The sequence below is a fragment of the Cannabis sativa genome, chromosome 2 (genome assembly GCF_029168945.1).
Source record: "Cannabis sativa cultivar Pink pepper isolate KNU-18-1 chromosome 2, ASM2916894v1, whole genome shotgun sequence".
NCBI classification, from domain to species: Eukaryota; Viridiplantae; Streptophyta; class Magnoliopsida; order Rosales; family Cannabaceae; genus Cannabis; species Cannabis sativa.
Genome location: NC_083602.1, coordinates 90,919,604 through 90,941,997, shown reverse-complemented (window position 1 = coordinate 90,941,997; position 22,394 = coordinate 90,919,604). Strand labels below are relative to the sequence as shown.

Below are 22,394 nucleotides of genomic sequence, written 5' to 3'. Positions count from 1 at the left end.
GTTTCTAAAGTAGTTGCAGCAGCTAGTTGCAATAAGGATTTCTATACAATTTTTTATTGCAATTTAAGTTGTAGCGGTAGTTGCAATAGGAGTTCCTATATAGAATTTCGTAAAAATGCAAAGAAAATTATTCATGTTCCTGCAAAGGTTATTGGTGAGAATGACCTTAAGTATTTGCTTTGCTATCAGCTGTAGGAAAATTTATACTCATTATGTCTTTCAATGAAGAGATTTTGGGTAATATTTTCAAATGAATAGGCCGGGTCCTGTTTGGCATCATCACTTAAAGAGTGTTTGAGTTTGTTTTCTTGGATAGAAAACTGAGTTAAAAGAAACAAGAATTTTGACAAAACCTCTAATATGTTCTCCAGTGTTTGTTCTTAGTTCTCTTGGTTCTCCTCAATTCTTCTCCGAACAAACTCAAATCTTTCCACTGCACCAACAAGTGAGATCAGCCACTCTCATTTTTTTTTTCTGTAAATGCTCGACAGTTCTAAAATATAGTAATATATGAATCATGGGAAATTAATGGAACCTTGCCAAAATAAAAACAAGGAGATAAAATAGATACTTAGTTTTTTTTTTTTTTTGGTTATAAAATCACACCAAACATGCATTAATGTGTGTTTGTCTGGTCCGCATTGCTCATTTGGGAGTAATTTATGGTGTTTATAGATACTTCGTTGTTGTGTGTGTATTTTGTCTCATTTTATTTATGCACGAGTTATTTATGGGATGTATTATGCTATGTTTTACAGCCTTCAATCCATCATTTTCGATTTTTATGGTTGAAAAGAGTTAAAACGACATCTTCTTCATCATTATCACCGATGATGATGGCTGAAGATCGGGTGGACAGAATTTCGAAACTACCTGATGCAACCATTAAACACATCTTATCATTTCTTCCAACTAAGGTTGTGGTTCGGACAAACCTTCTTTCGAAGCGTTGGAAACTCTTGTGGTATTCAGTTCCCTCTCTCTCTCTCTCTTGTCCTCAATTATTTGGACAATTATTTGCAACACCGCAAAAGAGGAATATTTTTTATGGGCGATTCAGTTATCACTACATTTGCAGCCTCTATACTCATCATTAGAATCAACTAGAGAAAACCCTCTTATGCATTTACAAAGTGGTCTCTTATTTTGATCTAATCTACATACTCTATTATAACCACAAACCCCACTATTTCCATACGCAAATGGCTGTAAGCATATGTTATCTGGTATGGACCAAACAACAGACCAATCACTTTCCTTAGTGAAATTCTTAGGGTGACTATATGTGGTAAAAACACCATCAAAATCAAGAGTTGCTTTATAATAATAATCTGCAATAGAACCACTCTCTGCACTAAACATATCCCTTTCATTATTCTCTCTCAGTATATACAAACTACCTGATTCATTAAATACTAGTTGCTTACCAGTATTAGTAGTTTCCTTTGTGTAGTAATTGGAATTGAGATGCTCAGATGGCAAGTTCATGGTATAAAGACCAAATTTCCCATTAGTCTTCAAAGAGAGCTGAAACCTTCCTTTAGAAAAGTTTGTAGGTGATATACTTGAAGACACCACAACTCCCTTTTCCAATACTTTTGTTGATAACAAAGTGTCAGTAGGATGGTTAAAACTTTCCCATATCTTCTTGGATTTTCTGTCGAAAAGAACAAAGTTACCAGTATCATTGAAAATGGCCATATCTGCCTGACTTACAATGGTGCCAGACTTCCACAACTCCTGATTTCGAGGGCCAGTGAGCAATAGGCCTCTGTCTGCAGTGAGCTCTAGTTTGGACCCTTTTGGGGTAGGATTATTGGGAGTGTCAGCATACCATACAACTGTTTTCCCAGGCAATTTGTTGAACCATATGGCTAACAAGAACAGATCTTTATTGTGAGGAAGTTGGTGAAATCCCAAGGCAAATTCACCTGAAGGAGAAAGCCACGAGAAGACCTTATCACCAGCTGTGAGAGTAGCACCAGTTTTGATAGTGCCATTGCCATTGCTGTTCTAAGCCATAATAGTTAAACAACATGGGATTATGTTGATAATGAGATAATGAAGAAAGGAAAACATTTTTTTAATCAAGACTTTGATGATGCATATACAGCATATATATAATTCAATTTTTGACTGACATTGTTCTTCTTAATATAGGCATTATATGGATTGTGAAGCTTGAATTGTTATTATTACTGTATTTATGTAGTAATATCTTGCTTTTGTTGTATGATCTTCAATGGAGCTTTTGATTGATTCAGTCAATTTTTACTTTGATTTTTGTACTATTTAATTATTTATAGTCCAATACGCTGTTTCAAATCAAAATGAGAAAGAGAAATAGTAAATTCAACCTTGGCAGGTTCCAACATTTATTACACCAAAGAAAATATTTGTAGGACCCCATTATTAAATTAAATTAAGTTAAAGCATGCATCTACTTTTCTTTATATACTCAATGAAGGGTCTTTGTACAGCATTGTGTGTTAGACTAACTAAACTACCATGTGAAGATTAGAGCCACCACCATCTTAGGACAAGTCATTACCATTTTTCAATCACCTAATTCACCTCCTCCTAACATGAACTAAACTCTTTACATAAAAAGATTTCCAATAAAATAACTCGATTTCATCTCCATCTCGATCACAAACAATGTCTCTTGTATTTCGTGTATGAATGTTAAACGACTCCAATTTATTTACTTCGTTCCAAAGCTGCATTAGAATCTCATCATTCTTCCAAAATGGCGCCTCATTGTAAAAGCATTTTACCGGATTAGCATGAACATATTCAGTCCAAGAACAAGAACCTGCTTCGGAAACATCCATCTTGAAGATACGAAGGATTCTCTCCTTGGCACTTTTCACAAACAACACAATCGAATCATACCACACCGAAAATTTGACATCATATCTATTAATGGTCCAATATTCAAAATCTGGCAAATGTATGAAATGGAATTCCTCATTACTCATATTAAAACTGAGAATCGATGTGAATCCATTACCAGTTCGATCAACCATCCAGTAACAAACTCCTTTCCAACAAAAACCCGAAGATAGTTCACCATCTGTTATGTCTTGACACATTTTTATCTTTCTCCAAGAATCAGAACCCATTGTGTAAACCTCAGCTTTGCACATGCTTTCTCCACACCATATGGCGACACATTTGTAGTCGTTGCTTTTAGAATCATGTCCAAATTCAACGTAAGGAGATTTTTGACGAATCTCATTCTTGTCTTTGTTGAAGCAAGTTTTCAAATAATTTGGTTCTGGGAGAATCATGGATTCTTTCTGTTATACCGAAATTAAATACAGTAAAATTGGAACGAATTACCGATAGAATAATCTGGCTGAGTCGCGGACAATGTCGCTCTCTTTAAGACGTTTCGCGGCTCTGCCCGAAGTGTGCACGGCAGTCTAGCAACCACGGCGTCCCCAGGATAAAACAGCCTCTGTATAAGTACGATACGTTCTGCACCGAACTGTATCGCTCTGTAACACCCTACTGTTGCTCTCAGAAAAATCGTAAAGAAAGAAAAGAAATTTTTTTAATGTAGAAAAGGTGTGTTCTTACGTTGTTCTGATACGACTTATATAGAAGTCGATCGAAGAAAAAAAAAAACGGTAAGAAAACGGTAATATTATCGTGGGAGGAGTTGGATCGTGGGAGGAAAAAGCGGATCATTGACTGATCGCGTTTTACCTCTTCTGATCACGTGTTAAAAATTAATTAATAAATAAAAAATAAATCTTTATTTAATTAAATAATTTTTCTTCAAAAAATAAAGTGACACCTCACCCGCCAACCCGGCTCGGATCGGACGGACGGACGGCGGCGCGCGCGCGCGTGTGGTGGTCCAGTGTGTGAGTCCTCACCCATGCGCGCAAAACTGGGTACCCCTTGGGGCCCAAACCCATATCTCAAACTTGCACTAGATATACACTTAAAATGTAGTGTTTCTATCCCATGTGGGACTCCTACTCACACACTTCACTTTTCTATTTTTTACATAATTTCATACAAAGTTCCAACACTTTCAAAGTAGGATTACATAACAACATTGTCCCAAGTTCATGATTTACCAGCAAAATTAGCCCATCACAGTGACGAGTGCCATCACTGTAAACTGAGCGATAAATGTAATCAGTATCAAACGAGCTTTCGCTGTAAATAAGTGGAAGACTGAGAGCTTCTTTGACGGTTCTATAATGCTCGTTCTCACCATCATCATTGCCATAGGATATAGTCAACAATGTGTGAGTGATTAAGTGACGAGTATGATCGACATGGAGGTAAGGCCCTGTGAAAAGTAAGGTTGTAGAGGGATGGTGTTTGGTAATGAAGAGGTGTTTGGCAACAAAGTAGGGGTCGTTGATGAAACCCGAGATAAGGGAATACCAAAACTTGTTTACAGATTTGATTTGTACTAGAGAATCAGCAGGTACCCACAACATGATGTTCTTGATTATTTCCTCTGGCAAATTACATAACCTCGCCATTTCTGCCATAAGGAAAATCAAACCTATGCATTCAAGCAATGCATAGAATTATTAATTGACTTTCATAGTAAGAGCAACATCAAATGTTTATAAATTCTATAATTTTTTGTACAGAGCATCAATTCAAACACAGAGCATTATGATCAATAATAAGAGATGGCATGAAGAAACCATTATCAAAACTAAAATAAGAAAGCATAACACATATTCATATATAACAGTAAAGCATGTTTATTATCACCAATTGAATCAAGAAAATACAAATCAAGAAACTATTAAATTAGGTTCAGGTATTATATTCTATTTAATCTTTGTTTTGTTTTCCTAACTCTAGGGATTCAGAGGACACAACCATTACAAAAAGAGAGACTTAAATGAAAGTGAGTGAGTCACTAACCAGAACCAACACCAAAGCCTGTATGGAGATCAGCAAATGGGAGAGAAACTGAGTGTAAAATGGGAAATGGGGAAGAAGAGAGCTGACATCAAATATATAAATATTAAAGCAAAATAATGTATGTTCATTGTAAATGTCGCTCATTTATCATTTGGAATTTAATCTTAGGATACAAGAGATTTAAGGTGTTCTTATCAAGAAAAGCTTCTTCTTCAAAAAAAAAAAAATAAATAATAATAAATAATAAAATAAAATAACGATCAGATTGGCCAAGCTACCATTACAGTTGCCAAGTACAACAAGAAACTCAATTCTAACTCATTATATTCAAAATTATCTTTAAATAACACATTAAATAATAAGCATAACTTTCTTCATAGTTGGTCTCAGTGAAGGGTCCTCTTGAATGCACCACAAAGCAACCATCACATACTTCTCAACCATTTTCATCTCCATCTTGGCTTCATCATCATTCTCAACAAGACACTCAACTTTCCCAGATTCATAGCAATCACATGCCCAATCAGCCAATATTATTTGAGCATCATCCTCAACATTTGCTTCAACATTCTTCCTGCAACATATCAGCTCCAACAACAGAATGCCATAGCTGTAAACATCCACCTTGACTGTCACAGCCATGTTTCTAAACCATTCAGGAGCAACATATCCTTTGGTTCCTCTTATTCCAGTTGTAGTTCGAGTCTGATCAGTGTTCAAAATCTTGGCCAATCCAAAATCAGAAATTCTTGCTGTAAATGAGTGGTCTAGGAGGATGTTTTGAGGCTTAATATCACAATGTATGATTTGAGTGCTGCACTCTTCATGCAAGTAAAATAGTCCTCTTGCAATCCCCAAAGCGAGTTGCTTTCTTTGGTGCCATTTTGGCTTTGAGGGTCCAAAAAGAAAGTTTGCTAAGGATCCATTGCTCATGTACTCATAAACAAGAAGCCGGTGTTGTCCCTCGTTGCAGAAACCAATAAGCTTTACCAAATTCTTATGGTTTGTACTACCAATAGACATGACTTCTGCTTTGAATTCTTGCTCACCTTCTTTCACCATGTTGTTATTGTACAACTTTTTCACAGCAATTATTGAAGTTATATTATTGTTGACCAATTCAACAACACCTTTAAAAACAACTCCAAAGGCACCAGCTCCCAATTGTTCCTTGAATCCATTGGTAGCTTTTTCTAGCTCAACAAAACTGAAATTCTGCAAATTCATTTCTGGGATGTTCTTCTGAATTGGTTTTGAAAAACCGTGTTTTTGCAAATGTCAGTTGTATATGTGAAAATATAAAAACTGTAAACGTTTGCAGCAGCAGAAAGTAATTCTGCTACAGCAAAACTGAACAGGCAGAATATAAAATATTTTGCAGAAAAATAAATAACTTGACACAAGAGATTTATACGTGGTATCAGTGTTCTCACGAACACTCCTAGTCCACGGGGCCACGCCCAGAGAATGAAATCAATTAATAAAGTATCAAAATTACAAAGACAATTGACTTAAACAAGTTTAGACTCCCTCTAAAGTATTGCCGCAATCCTTTGTAATCCACTTTATGAATCTGACTTCTTGAAACACCTTCAAGCCCGAACTCCCTTCGTCTTTGAAGTGTGAGTGCTTACTTCCTCCCGAAGTAAGGCTTTAACAAGTCTTCTCCCGAAGACCAAGTGCTTACTTCCTCCTGAAGTAAGGCTTAATCAAGTCTTCTCCCGAAGACCAATCTCTTGTTCAGTCAAGTAGTTCTTCACAACCTCTAGGATAGAGTAAGAACAGAAATAGAACAACTAGAACCTAGGTGAACAACTAGGCTCTCACAAAACAAAGAAACACTCTCTTCTCACAAAAGATAAATGTAAAAAATGAATAATGGAAGAGGTAATTCGAATGGTTGCTCTCTAGGCTCTATTTATAGATCATAGAAACCAAAGAGGCAACCACAAGTTCGAATTAGCAGCTGTACAGAAACTTTCCAAAAACAAACACGATCTGCTACAACAGATTCGGTTGCTGACGAAGCAGATCTGCCCAGAAACGGGAAACTTACTAAAATCGAGTCCGATCTTCTTTCAAAGCTTGATTCCTGCCAAAAACAGATTAGATATTCTGATTGTATCAAGATACAATCGAAATTAAAAAGGAAAAGGCAATAATCAAAGTTTCCCTTAAAAGGACAACTTTCCAAAAGAGAATTTCTTCTCTTTTGAGAAGTTTTCAACAAAGGAAAGTTCAGCTGAATGTGCAACTTTCCAAACAAGGAAAATGGCAACTTATAACCGAATAAAAGAGGTAAGATTTCGAAAATGAATGCATAGCAATCTTACCATAAAAAGGAAAAATTATTTTGTCACCTAACTTGCCAAAAAAGGACTTTACAATCTCCCCCTTTGGCACTTTAGATGAACAAAATAATTTTTACCATAAAGTACCTGCAATGCAAAGTTAGCAAGAGCAAAAAATACTACTCCCCCTGAGCAACACAATCGAATATCACAATAGAAACAAAGAGCATGCTAACTTTAAATAATAAGAAACATTAAGTTCATAAGTACTGACAAACCACAACTCCCCCTGAAAAAGAGGGTCCAGAGTTGGGCAACAAATCAAAAAATAAATATCTCTCCCCCTTTTTGTTTATCGGAGTGCCAAAGTAAACAAAGAACAAAAATAGACCAAAGTTTAAGTAAAAAGAAACAAACTATAACACTTTAATTTTTGGAGAGTTTAATCAAGGTGGTCAGTTGCCTGGACATGTCAAGCTGGACATCAGCCATTGCTTCAAGACGAGTGTACACATTCTGAAGTTCAGACTTGACTTCCGGTGAGCTCGGCGCAAAGCGAGCCCGAACTTGCACCCCGGCAAAGAAGAAGACTCGGCCCTTTGGCCGTTTTTGGAACCCACCATCAAAATATTCAGAAGGTTGGAATGTAGGGCCAGTGATTGGAGGCTCAAGAGTTTCATGTTCTTGGGCCACATTCTTCTGAGAAGCTAAAACCTTATAGATGAGATTGGGAAATACAAGTTTGAAGGTTGGCTTTTTACCTCTTCGAAAGGAGACAATCTGGTTGAGAATATGAGAGGCGAGATCAATGGAAGTTCCAGAGGTGATGCGGTATAGGAGTGTAGCCACTTCTTGAGACACCACGGTCTTGTTCGAATTTGGAACCCAATTGCTTTGTGCAAACCGCATAAGGGAAGCATGAGCAAAAGTGAGGTGAGTAATTCGAAGACTCTCCCCTGGTTTCAATTCAGAACGAGCTCCAGTGAGTTCAGAGTGCATCAAGTCACGATCCATGGACATCACAGCATTGGAAACATTCTCAGGCAATTGCAGAGCCTGAGCAATGTCCTTTTCAGAAAATGAGAACCAGTGACCTCTAACATACACTCTTCTATACAGTCTAGAGTTCTCATCAAGGAAATCATCAGTAAGATTAGCATAAAACTCTTTAACAATGTTAGCAATGAATCCAATAAAACCAGTAAGAGTGTGTTCCCATTGATGAAATTGAATGAACTTTACAATGCCATACACACGATGGGCATGCAAATCATAATTCCTCTCACTTTCAAACTTACGAGTTGCATAAAGATTCCAGTCACGCTCATTGTCCCGATAGTAAAAAGTTGGACAGCCAGAGATAGAGGAGGGGATATTACCAGATGGAGGATCTTCCATGGGCTGCTTGCCTTTGGCGACGGCGGAGGCCTTTCTTGCGAAGCGAGTTTTGAACGAGGGGGCTCTGGCTCGAGTTCTGTGTCCTCACTGTCCTTCTCAGTATGCAGAGAAACTGATTTGTCTGAAGAGACTTCCATTGGATCCTCTTCTTCTGAACTGGAACTCGAGGAAGCCGAGGGAGGATTGGTCTTGAGTTTCTTCTTGGCTGGAGGAGCAGACTTCTCTCTAGATTGAGAGGCTTGAAGTTCTTTCTCAGCCGAGGCTTGCTGGGCTCGAGTTCGAGTGGAAGGGCCTGTTGGAGTGGTGCCAGCCATTGATGCAGCAGGAGGAGGAACAGCCAATGGAGGAGGAGATTCCTTCGAGGATTCAGACGACGAAGTCCAGGTGCGATAGGGCCTTACAGATTTGCGAGCAACTTGCTTGGGTGGACGTTTTGGCTTCACGGCTTGAGATTCACGCTGAGGAAGCGATGAATCTCCAGGCTTTGCAACAGCAGGGGAAGGGACTGAGGCAGCAGGAGGAGCACTAGAGGGAGTTGGAACGGTTTCTTCTAATTTTTTAGAGTGCCCTAGATTCTTGGTTCTCACCATTTTGAAACTGAAAGAGAAGGTGAATAGTATCTGACAAGGAAACAAGAAGAAGGTTCGGGTAGGTGGTGAAATAAGTGACAAAAATTTGGTTTATATAACCTTGGAATCAAAACAAGAAAGAGGAAACCAATTTTGAAAATTCAAAAGGAAACCGCCAGCCCATGAACCAAAAGAGGAAACCGCCCACTTCTCAACTCCTTTCCCTTTTTTTTTAAAAAAATAAAAGGAAACTAGAAAAGCCAACAAATTTTTCCAAAAATAAAGCAATCTTTCAAGAATAAAGACACATTACCATATAAAGATTAATCTTTACTTGGAAAAATATCATAATAAATCAAAGAAAGAATGAATGTTGATACTTACCATTTATGCACAAGATTTTCCTTGACCCATGAAGCAAGTCACACGGCTCCCTCTTTTTTTTTTTTTTTTTTTTTTTATTTTAAAATCAAACCGAAACTAAAAAAATAATGTGTACAGTGAGTATATGTGATTCGAATCAAGCAGAGAAATCAAATATCATTGACAATTGACAAAGTAGATTACATGTTATGCTTTCAAGGAAAATAACTAATTAGAATCTCATGAGATGATCATACTTAATTGATGTTGAGGAAAAAGATATGCATGTTACTGAGAATTGTGAACCAGGATTATTAATTTAATTTTAACAGAGGAGACTTACAGAGTTGAACACACTTGTCAGACATAAGTGTGTGCAGTGAAAATAGGATCATTGTCCTTGGCATGATTTTTCATTTTCGCCTTTTTCAAATTGATCCCGCAACTGGATGCTTTCACACCATACTGAAGGTAGCCCTTTTCTATGGTAGTGCATCCTCATCATAGTTGCTAATTACAATGTTCCGGCTTACTCATCGATGGCTTTCACACTTCGGTATGGGTAGCTCTATTCCAGCAAGGGGCACGACAAGCATGAAACAAAAATTGCTCAACTCGTATAAGAACATTATTTAATCCCGGACACAAATAAAGAGTAACATGAATCTTTTAACACAACATCACAAAGTATGATCGAACGGAGATCCTAACTAATTATATTCCAAAAGCATAAACATGATTTGTCAAAAACAATGATAGAAGAATTAGAGCTAGAGAAGAATCACACAACACTATTGTACACGACTGATGAACAGATAAAATTAAACAATGCAAACTCCCAAAGACTTTCCGAGGGAGTCAAAGCGACTTGCATCTAGGGCCTTTGTGAAAATATCAGCTAATTGTTTTTCTGTATCAACATATTCTAATTGCAATGATTTATTTTCAACAAGTTCCCTAATAAAGTGGTGTCTTATATCAATGTGCTTTGTTCTAGAGTGTTGAACAGGATTTTTGGAAATATTTATGGCACTAGTATTGTCACAAAAAATAGTCAAAACACCCAAATCAAACCCATAATCAATCAACATGTGTTTCAACCACAATAGTTGAGTGCAACAACGCCACTATGTACTCGGCTTCGGCGATGGATAAGGAGATGGAATTCTGTTTCTTGCTATGCCAAGATACTAGATTATTCCCAAGAAAGAAACACCCTCCACTTGTGCTCTTTCGATCATCGGCATTTCTGCCCAATACGCATCACTAAAACAAGCAAGATTTGAATTGGTATCTTTCGAGTACCAAATTCCAAAATCGAGTGCTATTAACATATCTAATAATCCTTTTTACGGTGATACATGAGATTCCATAGGATTACTTTGATATCTAGCACACACTCCCACACCTGTAACATATATCGTGGCGACTAGCGATTAAATACAAAAGACTTCCAATCATGCTACGATAGAGTGTAGTGTCTACCTTTACTCCATTCTCATCTTTTGTTAATTTCGTGTGGTGCTCATAGGAGTACTTACCGCTTGCCGATTCAAGGCCAAATTTCTTGACAAGGTTCTTAGCATACTTGCTTTGAGATACAAATGTACCTCCTTCCATTTGTCTCACTTGAAGACCAAGAAAGAAATTAAGCTCACCAACCATGCTCATTTCAAATTCACTTTTCATTTGATCAACAAATACCTGCACTTCATGGTTAGATGTAGATCCAAAAACTATATCATCAACATAAATTTGAGCAATGATAAAATCAGATTTTATATGTTTGATGAAAAGAGTTTGATCCACACTACCTCTGTGATAGCCATGAGAAAGTAAAAATTGAGTCAACCTTTCATACCAAGCTCGAGGAGCTTGTTTCAGACCATACAAAGCTTTTTCAAGTTTGTATACATGATCTGGAAATTGAGGATCTTCGAATCCTTTTGGTTGCTCAACATAAACTTCCTCATTCAAAATACCATTTAGGAAGGCAGATTTCACATCCATTTGAAACAATTTAATATTGAGAATACAAGCAATACATAAAAGTAAACGTATTGATTCTAATCTTGCAACAGGAGCAAATGTTTCATCAAAATCAATACCTTCTACCTGAGTGTACCCTTGTGCCACCAAACGAGCCTTGTTTCTTACAATTGTACCGAACTCATCACTTTTATTTTTAAACAACCACTTTGTTCCAATAACATTTATACCTTTTGGTCTTCGGACCAAAATCCATACCTTGTTGCGAACAAATTGGTTGAGTTCCTCTTGCATTGCATTGAGCCATTCCTCAAAGGTCATGGCTTCCTTCACATTTTTCGGTTCATATTGAGAAACAAAGCAAAGAAAGCTGATTAAATTAATATACCTTCTGCGAGTTACCATGCTTTCTTCAGGATTTCCAAGGATGAGATCTTTTGGATGATTCAGTTTGACTCTGGTGCTTGGTTCTTTACGGAATAGAGTCAGTGATGATGTTTGGATGAGTCAAGATAGGCGGTTCTGGTTCTCCAGTTTCAGTTGCAGCAGCAGATTCGTCATTTGCAGCATCAGCAATGGGTTCTGCTGCATCAGGATCTGCTGTTACAACTTTTGGAGGAGTATCCATGAGACTATCTATCTTGGCTTCTGTGGAAAATTCTGAAAAATCTCTAAAATCATCAACAACCACATTAGCCGATTCCAAAACAGTTTGAGTTCTCATGTTATAAACACGATAAGCTCTACTGTTTAAGGAATATCCAATAAACACACCAACATCACTTTTAGCATCAAATTTACCAATATGCTCACGATCTCTATAGACATAACACACACATCCAAAAATATGAAAATGACTTACATTGGGGCGCTTACCTTTCCAGATTTCATAAGATGTTTTTGAGGTACCTGGACGAATAAACACTCTGTTTATTATGTAGCAAGCTGTGTTAATAGCTTCAGCCCATAATCGCTTAGTCAACTTCTTGCTATTTAACATCACTCTTGCCATTTCCTGCAAAGTTCGATTCTTCCTCTCAACAACTCCATTTTGTTGAGGAGTTTTGGGAGCTGAAAATTCATGAGTTATACCTGTAGACTTGCAAAAATCATCATACACAGAATTTTCAAATTCCTTACCATGATCACTTCGAATTCGAACAATTTTCCCAATATTACAACCTTTCTCAACTCTTAATCTCAGACAAAGAGTTTTAAAGGCATCAAAAGTGTCAGATTTTTCTCTTAAGAAATCTACCCAAGTAAAACGAGAGAAATCATCAACACACACAAAGATATATCGTTTACCATTCAAACTTTCAACTTGGATTGGACCCATAAGATCCATGTGAAGCAATTCCAATACCTTTGAGGTATTGATATCAGACACAGGCTTGTGAGTGATTTTTAATTGCTTTCCAAGTTGACACGGTTCACACTTACCTTCACTTTCCTTACCAAGCTTGGGAAGACCTCGAACAATACCTGCATTTGACAATTTTTTCAGGTTTTTAAAATTGATATGCCCAAGCTTGGCATGCCACAGATCTGTGGTGTTGTTGATAGCTGAGTGACAAGTAAACACAGGGGTTAGAGTGTAACAGTTATCATTGGATCGAAATCCTTGTAAGATACATTCATTGTCATCATTCATAACATAACAATGATCACTATCAAAAGAAACAGTAAACCCTTGATCACAGATTTGACTGATGCTAAGTAAATTAGCCCTCAGTCCTTCAACTAACATCACATTTTTCAGTCTAGGTAACCCTTCAAAATTTAGAGTTCCCATACCAACAACTTTTCCTGATAAGCCATTACCAAAAGTGACTTCTCCACATTGCATAGGCCGTATGTTAGTCAAGAAATCCTTGTCACCTGTCATATGTCTAGAGCAACCACTGTCAAAATACCACATTTGAGATGCAGCAGTTTTATCAGAAAAACCAGCTAGACACTTCTTTTTCACCCATATTTGTTTCAAACCTTTATGTTTCTTTTGAGATTTTTTCAAATTATCAAAATAATTTGTTTTAAACAGGTTGTTCAATGTGAAACATTTAGGTCTGATATGTCCTTTTCTACCACAAAAATGACAAATGGGAACAAATCTTTTTACCTGAGATCTTACTCTTTTCGAAAATCCTGGAGATTTTACAGCATCAGAAGCTGTTCTTGCTGCCACAAGCTGTGAAACTGTTACGGCAGAGTTTGTAGCCTCATGGTGATTCGTTGGAACACTAGATTTTACAAACTTCGTGACTCCAGAACTTTCCATTCCATTAGAACCAAGGCCTGCAAAACCTCTCTGACCTGCATTCTGAGCTTTTTCAAAAATAGAAGATCCAGGATTAAGCATTTGAACATTTTTCTTAAAGTTTTCTAGTTCCTTCTTCAATAGAGAGATTTTTTCATCTTTATCACAAACACTTGTCTCATATTCTTTTATTTTCAACTCACACATTTCAATCTGATGAGACAATTTTTTATTCAATTTATTCAACTCTCTATTTTCAGAAGCAACCTGAATCCATTTTTCATACATGACTTTGTATGATTCAGCAAGAGATTCTTCACAGATTTCAGACTCATCTGAATCTGATTCCTCTTGTTTGGTGGTATTATTCAGACATACCAATCTATCTTTCACCTGTGAATCACACAACACATTAGTCATAACAGAGGTTAGGGCAACATTTTCAGTAATATCTTCATCACTTTCGGTTTCATCATCACTCCAAGTGACATTGAAACTTTTCTTATTCTTTTTCAAAGTGTTTGCACACTCAGATTGAATATGCCCAAAACCTTCACATTCCACCGCACCGAATTCCCTTTTGTTAGAGACGGATGGTTTAATGAAAGTATTACCTTTTGAACCTTTCGAAATATTCTTTTTATTTCCCATCTTTTTCATATATTTCTGAAAATTCTTAGTTAATAAAGCAATCTCATCATCACATTCACTATCAGAATTTTCATTATCAGCAACTTTCAAAGCAATACTTTTACCTTTATCAGCAATGGATTTGGGTTTGTCCTTTTGTTTAATCTGTTGATTTAATTCAAAAGTACGTAAGGAACCCATCAATTCTTCCACTTTCATAGTGCTAAAATCTTTAGCTTCCTCCATTGCCAAAAGTTTCGTATCAAACCTCTCTGGAAGAACTCTAACAATTTTTCTCACAAGAACAGAGTCATCAAGCTTTTCTCCAAGAGCAAAATATTCATTAGCAATGTCAGATAATTTTTCATAGAATTCAGTTAAAGTTTCATTATCAGACATTCTAAGCTCATCAAATTTAGTTTGAAGCATGATAAATCTAGATCGTTTCACATCAGAAGTTCCTTCAAACTGAGTTTGAAGAATCTCCCAAGCTTCCTTAGCAGAAATACAAGATGATATAAGTTTAATGTAACCCTCACCTACACCATTAAAGATAGCATGCAAGGCTTTGCTATTGTAGGCAGATAGTTTATCATCTTCAATAGACCATTCCGGTTCGAGATTTTATAATAGTATTACCCGAAGAATCCGTCTCAACCGGAGGAGACCAACCTCGATAGAACCATTCTCCACGCCTTCTCATCTTGAGATTTGATGAAGGCTCTCATTCTAACTTTCCAGTAAGGATAGTTAGAGTCATTAAGCAATGGTGGTCTAGAAATAGAACTTCCTTCTGCAAAAAATGACATTCTAACAAAAACGTTATAGGACCACACTAAGAGTTTAGTGTCCCGCTCTGATACCAATTGAAAAACCGTGTTTTTGCAAATGTCAGTTGTATATGTGAAAATATAAAAACTGTAAACGTTTGCGACGAAAAGTAGTGCACCTGTACAAAGAACGAGCGAGAATATAAAATATTTTGCGAGAAAAATAAATAACTTGACACAAGAGATTTATACGTGGTATCGGTGTTCTCACGAACACTCCTAGTCCACGGGGCCACGCCAGAGAATGAAATCAATTAATAAAGTATCAAAATTACAAAGACAATTGACTTAAACAAGTTTAGACTCCCTCTAAAGTATTGCCGCAATCCTTTGTAATCCACTTTATGAATCTGACTTCTTGAAACACCTTCAAGCCCGAACTCCCTTCGTCTTTGAAGTGTGAGTGCTTACTTCCTCCCGAAGTAAGGCTTTAACAAGTCTTCTCCCGAAGACCAAGTGCTTACTTCCTCCTGAAGTAAGGCTTAATCAAGTCTTCTCCCGAAGACCAATCTCTTGTTCAGTCAAGTAGTTCTTCACAACCTCTAGGATAGAGTAAGAACAGAAATAGAACAACTAGAACCTAGGTGAACAACTAGGCTCTCACAAAACAAAGAAACACTCTCTTCTCACAAAAGATAAATGTAAAAAATGAATAATGGAAGAGGTAATTCGAATGGTTGCTCTCTAGGCTCTATTTATAGATCATAGAAACCAAAGAGGCAACCACAAGTTCGAATTAGCAGCTGTACAGAAACTTTCCAAAAACAAACACGATCTGCTACAACAGATTCGGTTGCTGACGAAGCAGATCCGCCTGCAAACGGAAACTTACTAAAATCGAGTCCGATCTTCTTTCAAAGCTTGATTCCCTGCCAAAAAGCAGTTAGATATTCTGATTGTATCAAGATACAATCGAAATTAAAAAGGAAAAGGCAATAATCAAAGTTTCCCTTAAAAGGACAACTTTCCAAAAGAGAATTTCTTCTCTTTTGAGAAGTTTTCAACAAAGGAAAGTTCAGCTGAATGTGCAACTTTCCAAACAAGGAAAATGGCAACTTATAACCGAATAAAAGAGGTAAGATTTCGAAAATGAATGCATAGCAATCTTACCATAAAAAGGAAAAATTATTTTGTCACCTAACTTGCCAAAAAAGGACTTTACAGGTTTAGTGATTGATGCTTTGCGACGGAGGCGAAAACAAAATACCAATGAGGTAATTAGCAGTAGGATATTAAGAACAGCAGAGCTACTTATAATAACTGATCCAATGACTATCAGTGTTGTTTTGTCTACTTTTTTTTTCGAATCTAAGTTGTTGCATTGCTTGGAAGCAGTAGAGTTACCTTTTCGTATTTTGACTAGACTTTTTGTTCCTTGAATACTTGAATCCATCATCCCATTTGTTAAAGGAGCTGCTATTTTATAACATATGTTTCCTGCAAAAATGGCAAGAGGGCAGAAACAATCAACTAAGCAAGCATTTCTGCACCAATCCTCAGACACTGATCGAAAGTTCTCATAATCACCGTAAGGCCAGTTCAAGAAATCAATGCTATCAATATAAAAGTTTTTGTAATCTTCTAAATCTTCGTTGCAACTTTGTGCTTCAAAAATTGGTATGCACCCTTTCATCTTATCATTCGAATCAATGAAGGTGTAACCATTGGGGCAATAGCAACTTGTTCTGCCATCATTGTCTATACTGCAGTAGCTATTGTATCCACAAGCTCCAGATCCTACAGGCGACCGAAAATTTAGACATTTGTTTTCGGGTATGGCTTGAGAAGTTTGAGACCATTTCCTGAGAGGCCAAGCAGTAGAGTTTAGAGTATCATCATCTTTTGGATAGACATAATGCCTGAAAACACCATCATATTCAAGAATAGCCCTTTGATAGAGGCCTGATGTTGATGAACTAGAGTTTGATTGTGACAACCATTTAAGTACGGTTTCATTTCTTGCTTGGACATAAATAGAACCAGATTTGTTAAACATCACTTGAAAGCTGATTCCTTGGCCAGTACTTCTCCCATCAATCAAATTCTCTGGCCAATAAATAGATTCATGATCCTTTGGAGGTCTTCTGCTGAACAACACAAGATCTCCATCATCAATTTTCATAAGATACCTCCCTCTTGAGTAGTTTGACTTAGAGTAACTAGCAATAAGTTGTTTAGTTGTTGTAAGAACTTGTGTAGGTAACAATGTGTCTGTTGGTTCATTAAAACTCTCCCAATTATTGCTAAAATCCTTGTTGGCTAGCACGAAATTCCCGGTGTTAAGCATGGCTGCATGGTCAACTCCAAAACCAGTACTCCATACTTCTTTTCCTGTAGAGTCTCTAAGAGATAATGAACCAAGCTTGGTTAGTTCAACAATAGAGCCTTGTTGCACTAGATTATCTCTATTGGCTGACCAAACAATGGTTTTTTCGGGTATTTTGTTGAACCAGATAGCAAGAAGGAAGCCATCTTTTTGAATTTGCTGAAAGCCAAATGAAAAATCTCCATTTGGAGATAGCCATGATGACTCCTCATTTTGATGATTAAGTTTTGCAGTGAGTGATGAACCCAAAGTGATGTTAGCAGCATTAGTCCAACACAGCAGCACCAAAAGAAATAATAAGCTGAGAAATGTTTGGTTGAGATGTGTACTACTCATCAACATTGTGTCTTAATAATATAACTATTAATAATAATGCACTTATATTTTCTATATGGAGAAACTTGAAGCTTGAATTGTTACATACATGTATATGTATAACACTCTCTTTTGACACAACTTGACACACAGTTTAATCTAATTTAAAGTCAATTTCTTCTTCATTTTTTATTGGATGGGGTTGGGTTGGGTAAAAATTGGCTTGGTCTATAATAATTTTTTTTGTTCAATGCAACTATCACAAATACTTATCATCTTAATGGTGCCACTATTTAATTTAAATTCAATAAGTAAACGTTTTACCTGTTTTTTTAAGGGCAATTTTAATTTATGTGGAAAAAAATATAATTACATAATTTTATACAAATTTATAAATATTTACAATTAAACATATATATTTACAATTTTAAGTCTTAATTATTTTCAATTGATTTTTTTAAAAAAAAACATATAAAATTAAATATGTAAATATAAACGTTAATATAGTATTTTTGAAAATTTTTATTAAAAAAGTCCAATAATACTCACTTTTTACTTTAGATAAAACACACACTCTTTTTTTTTTTTTTTTTTCCTATTATGCCGGCCCTGCATAAGATGATATACTAAGAAATTGAAAGAAAAATCTATATTGGAACAGAAAACAAATACAAAGTAAGCTAACTTCCCTAAAATTACCAATAGAAGACCAATCATAATATTTTTTGTTTTGTGGACGGCAGCCATGCTTGGCCACTATTTTGTCATTTTAAGTTGTTTTATGTTTGGCATTTATTGCAGTAAGTCAAAGATTTGTTGACTTTCTAGATACTATGAATTACAAAATACTTTTAGGCAGGCCAAACTAAAGTTAACCATTATTTTATAGCTTAAGACAATGAAAAACCACCATTACTTCTTTACAGATTCACATCCATTATTTCATCTCTTGTATTGTTAATCAGCTCCATTATTGTTACTACTGCTCAATCTCTAACAAACATATCTCTAGGATTATCCCTCACTGCTCTTAATGATGATGATAATAGTTTCTCCACCTGGGAATCTCACTCTGGGAAATTTGCTTTCGGTTTCCAAAAGATCGAAAAGAATAATAAAAGTGGATTTTTATTAGCCATCTGGTTCAACAAAACACCAGAGAGAACAATAGTTTGGTCAGCTAATGGAGATAATCTAGTCCAACAAAATTCCAAAGTTGAGCTCAACGCCTCTGGTCTCTTCCTCAAAGACCCAAAAGGCAACCAAATATGGAAAGCTCATATCAATGAGACTACGACGTCGTTTGAAGTCTATTATGCTGCCATGTTGGACACCGGAAACTTTGTGGTGGCGAACAACGATGATGATCCATAAAAGAAATGGTGGCATTCAGTTGATATTTAACCAATCTGGGCTTATTTACTTGGAAGAAAAGAATGGTTCCATGCTTGTTATCAATAATAATTCTAGTTCAAGGCAAGGTGATGATGATGATCAAGTATTGTACCAAAGGGTAGTTCTTGAATACAATGGTGTTTTGAGGCACTATGTTTACTACAACAATGAGAGTAATTCATCAGTAACTCTCCTACCTCAAAATATTTGTGTAGATATTACAGATCAAGATGGACCAGGAGCCTGCGGTTTCAACAGCTACTGCAGCCTTGGAGATGACCGGAGACCAAAGTGTGGTTGTCCAAATGGTTACACATTGATCGATTCCAACGACGAGAGCAGAGGATGCAAGAGAAGCTTTGAGGCTCAAAGTTGTGGTGGTGAAGCAGTTGAATATGAATATGAAGATGATGATAATGGTTTTGAGTTTATAAGCATGGAAAACACATTCTGGCCTAAGTCGAATTACGATCACTTTCAACAGGTGAATGAGGAGTGGTGCAAGAAGGTGGCTTGCCTTGGTGACTGTTTCTGTGCCGTTGCATATTTCAAAAATGGTGAGTGTTGGAAGCTGAAAGTTCCTCTTGTTAATGGGAGGAGAGATCCCATTGTTGGTGGCAAAGCACACATCAAAATAAGAAAGGATTCTACTAGAAATGGAAAAGTTTTGGAAAAGAATAAACATGATAACAATGATTCAAAACTCATACTCATTGGATCTGTTTTCTTAAGTGGCTCAGTGTTTATGAATGTACTTCTTTTGTTATCAACTTGTTTTGTTATTATTCGATTCAAACAGAAGACGAAAGCAATTGTTCCACCGAAATTCGAAGCCATCAAGGGAAAGAGCTTAAGAAGCTTTAGTTATGAGGAGCTAGAGAAAGCAACCAATAAGTTCAGTGAGCAACTAGGAAGTGGTGCTTTTGGTACTGTTCTCAAAGGAGTTATAAGCATTAATGGTTATAGTAACTGTATTGCTATTAAGAAGTTGGACAAAATAGACATGGCGAGAGAAGCATCAGGTGAGCAGGAGTTCAAGGCAGAAGTAAGTGCCATTGGTCGTACGAATCATAAGAATTTAGTTCAGCTAATTGGGCTCTGCAATGAAGGGCAACACCGATTACTCGTCTATGAATTCATGAGCAATGGTTCTGTAGCGAGCTTTGTTTTTAGACCATCTCCAAGGCCAAGCTGGCACCACAGAACACAAATTGGTTTAGACATAGCAATGGGGCTTTGTTACTTACATGAAGAGTGTAGTACACAGATCATACATTGTGATATTAAACCTCAAAACATCCTCCTAGATGACTCATTTACAGCAAGAATATCTGATTTTGGATTAGCTAAGATTTTGACAAAGAATCAGACTCAAACAAAGACTGGAATAAGAGGAAGCAGAGGGTATGTTGCACCTGAATGGTTCAAAAACTCAGGTGTGAGAGTTAAGGTTGATGTGTATAGCTATGGTATAGTGTTATTGGAATTGATTTGTTGCAGGAGGAACTTTGAAGCTAAGGTAGAAGAAGAAAATGAAATGATACTGTGTGATTGGGTTTATGATTGCTATAAAGATGGGAAAATGGATATGGTTTTGGTGAATGATGAAGAAGCCTTGGGTGACATGAACAGAGTAGAGAGGTTTGTAATGGTTGCATTGTGGTGTATTCAAGAGAATCCATTGTTGAGACCCACCATCAAAAAAGTTATTCATATGCTTGAAGGAATCATTCAAATTTCTATTCCTCCCAACCCCTCTTCATTTACTAATTAATGTTATTTAATTATTCAACTTTTGTAGTAATGTCGTAACAAGCAACATAGTGATTGTTCATACTTCATTGAATTGTTCTTTATAAAGAATGTTGTGCTTACGAGTTATAATGATGCTCTTAGGAATATTAATTAGTTCAATAATTCCATATCTGTAAGAGTGAGCTGAAAAACACTGCACATGAGCTTTTCTTGTTATTGCATATTTTGCTTAAAGAAAACGACAATGTTGATGAGACAACAATCCATACATATATATTACATAACAACATATAAAACATTAAAATTTAAAACAGACACTAATTTAAGAATTAAAACACAACACAATTCGAATATTACACTTTATATTTTAAATATTAATAATTGAGCTGAAAAACACTGCACATCAGGAAGAAGAAACCCAGAGTACATCTCTTTAGGATGTGATGCAATGCCTATTCTCAGAGGAAGAACCCCAATTCAAGTCTATTCAGATTTCATGAGGAGTTTTCGTGACAGATTCAGTGATTACTTGGGCGATGTTGTTGTGGTAAGAACTTTCCCAACTAACAACATACTTTTTATCCAATTACCAAAACTCTATCATCGATTAAATTTAATTCAAAGTTATTACATCAAACATAGGATTAGACACATACATAATAATAATGTTGGAATAATTTATTTATTTATTTACAGGAAGTTCAAGTAGGAATGGGTCCTTGTGGTGAGCTGAGATACCCATCTTATCCAGAAAGCAATGGAACTTGGAGGTTTCCTGGAATAGGAGAATTTCAATGCTATGACAAGGTATTTTTCAATAAAAACAAATACCTCTTTCATTTCATCATTATAATGTCATTACAAACTAGTCTTACTTAGAAGCATTTATGCTCAATCTTAAACAAGTTCTTCATTTTTGTTTTGGATATTTTCATAATTATCCCAAAAAAAAATTACATAGATCTACAATATATTCAATATTTTTACTGATTTGAAGTTTTTTTTTTTACAAAAATACCAATGGTTATTTTAGTTAGGATAAATACAATTTTCGATCTTGTGTTTTGCAAAAGTTACTAATTACACAATAATAAATAAGAGGGAAAAAATAACATTAATTGTGTAAAAATAGATTCAAAATCATTCATAAAAACTATACATTTCATAGCTAAAAAATAATAACATAATTAGACATTACACATGTCAAATTATGGTTGTTTATATATAATTTAATCAGTCATAAAAAATAGAGATATATGACATACTGTATGAATATCATTTTTTACAAAATATAATGAAAGTAATTATAAACTAAAAATAAAGAACTAATAACTAATGGATAACATCCCAAAAGGGGTGTTTTAG

At 36.0% G+C, this 22,394-nt stretch overlaps 3 protein-coding genes across 3 annotated transcripts; 1 reads left to right on the top strand and 2 right to left on the bottom strand.

Annotated features, from left to right (window-relative positions):
• Positions 1-5,259: 5,259 nt before the first annotated feature.
• Positions 5,260-6,150, bottom strand: LOC133034592 (G-type lectin S-receptor-like serine/threonine-protein kinase LECRK4). The gene has a single exon (XM_061109704.1). The coding sequence runs from the start codon at positions 6,133-6,135 to the stop codon at positions 5,260-5,262; it is 876 nt and encodes a 291-aa protein (XP_060965687.1). The 5' UTR covers positions 6,136-6,150.
• Positions 6,151-16,092: 9,942 nt separating this feature from the next.
• Positions 16,093-18,059, bottom strand: LOC133034591 (G-type lectin S-receptor-like serine/threonine-protein kinase LECRK2). Its single transcript, XM_061109703.1, has 2 exons — positions 16,446-18,059; positions 16,093-16,107 (listed from the first exon to the last, which is right to left on the bottom strand). Exons 1-2 carry the CDS (start codon positions 17,904-17,906, stop codon positions 16,093-16,095), a joined length of 1,476 nt encoding a protein of 491 aa, XP_060965686.1. The 5' UTR covers positions 17,907-18,059.
• Positions 18,060-19,239: 1,180 nt separating this feature from the next.
• LOC133034590 (G-type lectin S-receptor-like serine/threonine-protein kinase LECRK3) lies at positions 19,240-21,048 on the top strand. The gene has a single exon (XM_061109702.1). The coding sequence runs from the start codon at positions 19,240-19,242 to the stop codon at positions 21,046-21,048; it is 1,809 nt and encodes a 602-aa protein (XP_060965685.1).
• Positions 21,049-22,394: the final 1,346 nt, after the last annotated feature.